Genomic DNA, 8,323 nt, shown 5'->3' on the forward strand with positions numbered 1-8,323 from the left:
AGTGAGAGGTGTCTGTGGTTAGGTGTGAGACAGACAAGATGTGCCCGGACAGAGTGTATTCTAACCTGCCTCGTGTGGTTGAAATAGTATCCCTGAACCACACACAGAAACACACACTGAACAGAATAAGCCTGTTGGCCAGTCGCACAATATAAAGTCGGTCAATATGTCTTTATTTCTCCTTTCAATGTTGGAGTTTTCGTGTGTTTGCAAGTGTGAGACAGAATAAAAGCACACTTACTTCCAGACCACTGAGGCTCACATACTGTACTGTTAGCTCTTTCTATCCTTCTTTTTTCTAATTTTGTCCATACCTGGCTCAACAATATGACGTGTACTGCAAAATTGATGCTAGTTACACTATAAAAATAGCAAGTAAAAAGGTATGACCAGCAAGAGAGAGAGAGATTGACTCAGCTGAAAGGTTAAAGCAGGCCTCCCTCTCTCTCCTGTTACTATGCAGACTAGCGAGAGAGAGCAGTCCCCCGCTGCCACAGGCCATACTCTCTCAAATTCAAATTCAAAGTCAAATTTGCTTTAATGGCATACCGGGAAGAAACCAGTGTTGCCAGAGCAGTACAATATATTTGCCACAGACCAATATTTTCATATTAAAACCCTTTCCACCTTTTGTGTGTATGTGTGTGCGTCTGTATGTGTTCACCGCCAGGAGGGCTGGTGCATGTGTGGTTCTACTCCTGAACATAAACCTGTCACCCTACTGTGAGTGTTATCCAAGTTGTAGCCTAATTTATGCAACAAAATATAATGATATAATAAGAATAAATAACAAGCCCAAGTACCTAAACCCACGGATGCTTTGTAAACCTTCTGTTTTTCTGATTTGGGAGCTTTCATGCATTATTCCAAGTTGGTTACACCTATTTGTAGCATCATAGTCACCACAGATGTGAGGAAAATTTCGCCTAAATTTGTTATTCAAATTTGGACCTCATGATGGCATTAGATGAAAGATCAGCAGATCAAAGTTTGCACAATTTATCATCTGGAGGACATGAATGGCTCCACCAAATCATGGCAACCTATACAATAGTTGTCAAGATATTTCACAGTGGCGCAAAAAGGAAAACTCAAGGGACCACCGCTGTGTCTTGTGTACTTAAAGTAACTCATAGTGAAAAACCAAACAAATCTCCGGTTTAGGGACCGGCTTTTTGGAGTTGACCAACAGCAGATGGGTCCAATGACTGCAGCAATTTTTGTCCTCCTGAAGTAGACGTCTCTAAAATCTGTACAATGGCCGTGAAAACACCAAATATGCGTGAGTAGCACAGAGCCAGAATATTCTTCATGTTAAGTCTCAACACACTATGGAAACTGTAACTGTGCCGTTTGCATGATACCAAGACCAGGAGTAAGACTCACCGCTGTCTGGGTGACACACACAAAACAAATTTGATAAAATTGTGTACAGAGGCAGTTTATCAGAGCTTTTTCTTCTCTTTTTTTTTTTTGCTGGAAACAGGACTGATGAGAGCAGTAAGACTGAACCATGCATAGAATCATTTTTGGACAAAAGAGCTAAAAGACGCTAAAAAGTTGCTTGGAGCCAGCTGATAATTCTCCATGGGTTCATGTGAGCAGCGAGCGACACCCTCTCACATTACACACAGTCATGTGATTGAAAACATAGTGATTGGTGGAGCTTTGAAGATGTGAAGATTTTGCTACAACTCACTATCACCCAACCTTGACTCCAAGCCCAACCTTAATGTATAACATAACATCTTAGACCCTGGTCTCAGTTGGATGGGTGGGGTGTGGTGTTCCTCCACAAATGAGAGTGTCTTAGTGACGGACTTAAACTGATGCCTTGGCGGTGACTCTTCATTAGCTAATTGCTCAGTTGGCGCGTTGGCGAGGTGGGGCGAATCGTAACATACAAGCTTATTTCTTAGTCATTTTTTCTGAAACATAACACAAGACACAGGCTTCTCTCAATGGCTGTGGTGCCAAGAAGTATTCATGAAAATGCGTGGGATTAGATACTTATTGCATACAGTTTTTTTGTTAGTTTGTTTTTTACTGTGTAGTAATTTATACCAGCTTTCGCTTATAATTGCTATAACCGCACCATATCACTTAATAAAATAAAATAAGATGAAATGACATTAAATAAATGGAGAAGTAATGGTAGCACAGTGGAAGTGGTAAAATAATAAGGCCTGCCTCTTCCTTGATTTGATAGGCTGCCTGGGCCAAGTGTGACATTGATGAGTAGGGCGGCTTATACTGAAAAGTTGAGAATATTTAAATTTTTATGCGCATCTAAAAACTGCGTCTAGAAAATGCAACTCCCAGTGCAAGAGAGGAGTGCACGCCAGGCGCACTGTACTGTAGGAAAACAATGATTTTGCTGGAGATACATTTCTAGTGACATGTCTCTGTCTGATTGGCCCCTTAAGCTTCAGGCCCCCGGTATCAACATTCACTGTGATAACAAACTCTTATCTTTGGGCCTTTGACACCCAAAGGAGCATTCCTCACTATAGCCTCTGACATCCTAGAAACTGATTTAATAATAATATTAATTAATGATAATGAATCACCAGCTGCAGCCCTAAAGGAAATGTATATACAGGCACAATCCAGATATCAATACATTTCATTTGAGTTGGTTTTGTGATATGGGATGTTTGTTTTACCTTTAAGTAATGGGTCCAAAATTAAGTTCAGATGACCTAAAATGAGCCAGGTATCATAAAATAAATGATAATTTCCCTCCGAGGTAGCTGTAAAACTTTGCATACGAGGAACCACTTATATTTCTCTGCACCACAGGACAGAGTGCAGGAAAAATGTTAAAACAAATTGTTGGACAAGCTGAAAGTTGAACCATAGTTGACTTTTTGACAGTTACTGCCATGTGTCAATAGATAGCTAGTGTTCCTACTACTGCTGTTGCCACTAGAACAGGCTGTTTGAACAAGTTTTGATGAATGTCCAACACAGCACATTGTTTTCCATGAATGTGACAGACACAAACTGTCTCAACACCATCTGAACACTGCCTACTGCCATGTTCAGGATCAATCCAAGTTAGCTCCATATTGACTGCCTGGGATCTTGATACACTCTACAATGAAGTGAGGAAACTCTGTTGTCAGTGATATTCAGTCTCAGTCTGTGTGTACACACAGAGATATTCAGCTCCTCGGGGTTATTGCTGCCATTAGAGAGCAAGAGAGAACATAATAGCCTTTTTGAAAGCTGAATAAAAATAGCAAAACTTTGGTGGGCATCCAAGTATTAGTGTTGGTCTACAGAGAACTCAAACTCTCACTGCAACCAAGTTGAAGTCCCACATAGACTGCCACAGTATTTTCAGTAATTTTGCATCATTTTCCCCTCCAAAATGTGCTGAATGAAATATCTGTTGACCAAATTACCATTGAATATCATTATAAATTCTATGGCAATTATAAAGCTAGTAACTTGACTTCTAAGAACATATATGAAGTACCATAATTCACTGTAAAAACAAAAGACAACACATTCAAACAATGGCAGTAATCTTTAAAGGTGCCAATAGGGTAACTGTGTAATGATAAAGTCTTGGTCACAATCTATGCAGACAGTATGATAAATTTTGGGAAACTGCTTTGCCAGTTTTTTTTTTTTACCCATGTAGCGCTGGCACTTCAATCCATCAAAAAAAAAACTCAGAACAGGAAGCATGGGAGGGGACATAACATTCCTATTTTTAAAAGGGAGTTTTTAATTTCAAAGCAGGCTATGGGTCAACAAAACTGTAAATTGGCCAACAGTATGACCACATTTTTAACGGAAAAACCAAAGATTTCACCACATTTCACTCAGGAGTGTTAACTTTGGTCTGGGTCCACCCAAAATCCTGCAATGTGAAGGATGATTTTTAACCTCTCACATTGTTTCAATTGAACAATATTTAGAAAATTCTGGAAATTCTGTTTTTTGTTTTTGTTTTATGAATTTTCATTTTCATTTCCCATCTGTAGAACACATTAGATTGATCTCACTAGCCCTTGTTGGGTTTCTAACAGCTTGATTGGGAACCACTGCTCTACAGGACAGCACTCACCTGAAAGGAGTCTTAAATGATTGCATGAGCCCACTATGGCGTTCTTGGATTTGAAATTCTCAAAACTCTTTGAGAAGCGTGTGCTAAGTGATACTTATCTTGCATGTCTTGCCTGGCTGCAGGGATACAGACGCACTATCCACTCAACAAATCAATATTTCAGGGTTTTCTGAGCACAACAGGTGTAACAGACAGACAGGTTTCTGGGTTTAGTGTTGCTGGCAGGTTTGAGCTCAGAATAGTGACAAGTGAGTGTGCTGCTGCGTGTTTGTGCGGAGACACTTTGAAGTGTTGCACTGTACAAGGATTAACACCCGCAAAATATACATACGGTCCATTTCTGCTGGACAAAATGCAAACAATCTTACGCACATCAGAGCCATTCGTCCAGATCCACAGCAAACGAGAGTAAACAGAGCAATACAGTGAGGCCGTTTTATGTAATGAAGACATCCTCACTGACACATATGCTTGGATGTGTGTGTGTGTGTGTGTGTGTGTGTGGTTGGGGGTTGGAGGGAGAATCTAAAGAGGGAGTTCATGAGCCTACAGTAGCTTTAGGCCCTAAAATGTTCTTTGATTGTCACAGATTATGATCACCTACAGCAGGGGTGAATCCTGCTGCAATGAATTGGACTAAAATCATCAAATGGATCGTCTAAAATCAGAACCCTTATACTGAAGGGACTGCAGAGGACATAAATAATATGAAGCTGCTGTGCAGAACGCGCTGTTACATTGAATTGCAGAGTCCTCATTGATGCCAATCAGGCTTTTTTTTAATGTGATCCGTCCACAACCGCTTGCACTGCAGTTTATGGCGACACCTGACTATCCAGCCACGATCAGTTCATATTTACCCCGCAACATGGACAGCTGGATTCATTATTGATGCTGTGTTGGTGCCGCTGCATGTGGAAAGGGTGGGTTTGGCGCACGGGGAGTCGCCTGTGAAAACCCCAACACACACACACACACACACACACGCGCGCACACCTCAAACCCTTTTTTAACAGAATCCCAATCCTGAACTTCATATATTCACATGCTGCATGAACGAGACCCCCTTCCTGGCCCCGAAAACACCGCCTGAACATGCTTCAGGTGTGCGCTACCCGCAGTAACGAGGCTGCGATGCTGAGCCAATGCAGCGGCAACACACGCCCCTCCGCTCCGCTCCGCGCTGCCTGCCAGTGAGCACACACACACACACACACACGCACACACACACACCGATCCCCCCCCCCCCCCCTCGTCGACGGACACACACATCCAAGTCTGGACCGCCAAATCAATGAGCAGTCAACACATCCTGCGCTGTGAAAATGCATCTCGACGCTGCTGGATGGTCAAATGTGCAAAAGCAAGCGTGTGACACATTTCAATGGGGGAGATGAGAGCGCGGCCGCGGGCGTGCGTGCGTGCAGCTGGGTAAAAATAATTTTAAGGTGGGCGCCCTTCGAAGCATGAAGGCACACATGTAAGACATGAATGAATAAAATCACGCGTTACTCAGGGGTAAAACATGGGGTGATTTGTTTTTTCATAGGGGGTACGTGCACTTGTGGTGGTCTACTTACGCACTGCCTCCTTTTTAGGGTCTAGGGCACTGGCAGTCTGCTGTATCTGGCCTATTTTGTTCTGGAGGACCCAGACCCGCTGGTTGGTCGTAATGATGTCGTTTTCCAGCTCCTGAAATAAGGAGCAGGCGTGCCGGGCCAGGTCGGACAGCTGTCGCAAGGTCCGGGACAGAACCACGTTACTGATGGCACACAGGTCCTCGAAAAGCAGACCTTCATCGTTGGGGATCTGGTGCCTGCACAGAAGCTGCGGCTCCACAATCCTTTTGGCGAATGGCATTTTGCACGCCAGAAATAATAGTTGTAAGCCAAGTGTAAATTCCCACTGCCTTGAAGAAAAAGGGAAAAGGGGGGAACAGACAACATCCAAATATATAAATCCACGAGAAACCCGATGAGGTTCAGGCCGACCGCGCGTTATCCCCGGGCGTCAATCCAAAGTTCCCAGATTCTCCTTGAGATCCTCCATCCTGCTGCTGGTTTCTGGGGATCACTCACACTCCCGCTCACACACGCACACACATGCACACACATGCAGGACACAGCTAAGCTCAGGTCAGTGGTGTGAGGATGCGTGTTGAGTCTGCGATCATGGGTTGCCGTCAAGTCAGCCAGAACGAAGAGGAAATGCCGCTCAAAACTTTCAAAATAAGAACCTGAGGTCAAGTAGACATATAGTATGATGAGTGATAGGGTGCGAAACTTGCTATGAAATACACAAAACATAAGCGTTGATAAAACTGTTTAAAAAAAAAACACCATGCAGAGTATCTTGAAAAGGCCTGTCTTTAAATACAAAAATATAGTCATACCCAGTGTGCACGTCGTAGGCTTTTATTTTTTAGGTCTGTCCTTGCCTTTCCGGTCCCGTTGTGGTTGAGTTTCGGGGAATTGATGCAGCCTGGCTCGGTGGCATGAACAGTGAGCAGGCTGAGAGGATGAGAGAGGAGACACAGGTAAAACCCGGAGATGTGGATGTGTGCGTACAGGGAATAGTCACAGCTACAAGTTTGTCATAACGCCAAGAATCACTGACACAGGAGCGTTTAATAGAAAGATAAGAGTTTGATCAGACTTTGTCATGTGATCCTGATGTGGATGATCAGGTAACACTGAGAAAAATAGTGAAAAATAGGTTCATTGCTGATATTAAAACTTTGGGGAGAAGGTGTTCTTCACTGGTGTTACAACTTATTTGGTGACCCATCAGATTGGTTAAGTACGAGGTGATGAGGGTCAGGTTTTAGTGTGTACTTCAGGGAAGGACACAGAATCTAATGGACCAAATACAGTGTCACACCAGCTCAAAAAGGGTTGTTTTAACACCTCGATACTTCACAACTTTTTCTAATTGTTGAGTGCATATTAAACCTATTAAACCAAATCAAACGTCAATATGTTGGAGTACAAACTCTACTTCACATCAGTGAATGGCTTTGTGGAAAACTAAAAGTTCATAAAACAAGAAATAATTCCTAATTTGGTGTAATAACAATGCTTTATGGTAATTTCTTCATTTTGTCACCTTCATCAAATGTGTAAGCTCAGTTTGTGGTCAGAAAAAAGGAAGGAAAAAAATTGATGTTGCGTTATTTTACACACACAGCATCTCTGCTAATGTTTCTTAAGGCTTTCACTAATGAACTACAATAGTTATCAGTATATGTTTTTTTAATTCATGGGTTCAAAATGAATTCCTACATGTATGTGCTGCAGGAAAATCATGCATTATTGAAAGCTAATTTTTATAGCATATATTCTTTATACATTGTTACTTTTCCATTCCCTTGATTCATTTGAAAGCTGAAGCTTGGAGTAATTACTCTGGAGAATAAATAGTAAAGACAGATTGGAACCCCCTTTTGATTGCAGTCTGTTAACGTTACTGTACTCCACATTTTTAAACATAAATTGATAATGAGAATCTATATTTTACCCTCTGCAAGTATATTTTCAATCCAAATATCCCGGACAACTGCATTAAATATGGAGGAAAGAGAGACATTATGTGTCTGTTCTTGGGAATGTCCAGTTAACAGAGACTTTATGAAGGAAGTGATATTTTATGTTACTCACAGTGATTTCTACGATCTCATTTTGTGTGCACTTGCTCACACACTGTATTTCCTACTGTATTGAGGAAATTATATATAATAAATTATATATATATATATATATATATATATATATATATATATATATATATATATACACACACACACACACACACATACATATACATATAAATATATATATACAATGTTGCCCATAAAGTTGGAATAAAATGTTTTTTACCTCCTCTCATGAAATGATTGTGACACTGTGATTTATTCTTGATAAATAAAGTGTATATCTTCTCAACTTTATTGATCAAACTCTTCCAAACATTTCACAGTGAAACTTAAACCACAATTAACCTTTGCAAACTGTGTATTCAGGCTTTAACAAAATTGGGGGTATTGAACAATTATTCCAACTTTATGGGCAACAGTGTGCATATATATATATATATATATATATATATATATATATATATATATATATATATATATATATATATATATATATATATATATATATATATATAAAAGCTAGTAACGTGACTTAAGCTAGTGCACCATTCCCAGTTTCGTTATGTATTTGTTCGTTTTGTCTTTTTGAA

The 8,323-nt window shown here is 40.7% G+C and overlaps 1 protein-coding gene across 1 annotated transcript in view; it reads right to left on the minus strand.

The window, feature by feature from the left end:
• nhsb (Nance-Horan syndrome b (congenital cataracts and dental anomalies)) overlaps positions 1-5,941 on the minus strand; it is a 47,210-nt gene extending 41,269 nt beyond the window's left edge. The window contains exon 1 of the mRNA XM_070834090.1: positions 5,662-5,941. Within this exon, the coding sequence (XP_070690191.1) occupies positions 5,662-5,941 (280 nt within the window). The remainder of the gene's footprint in view (positions 1-5,661) is intronic.
• Between the last annotated feature and the right edge of the window lie 2,382 nt (positions 5,942-8,323).

This window comes from Pempheris klunzingeri, chromosome 1 (assembly GCF_042242105.1).
Source record: "Pempheris klunzingeri isolate RE-2024b chromosome 1, fPemKlu1.hap1, whole genome shotgun sequence".
In the NCBI taxonomy this organism is placed as follows: domain Eukaryota; kingdom Metazoa; phylum Chordata; class Actinopteri; order Acropomatiformes; family Pempheridae; genus Pempheris; species Pempheris klunzingeri.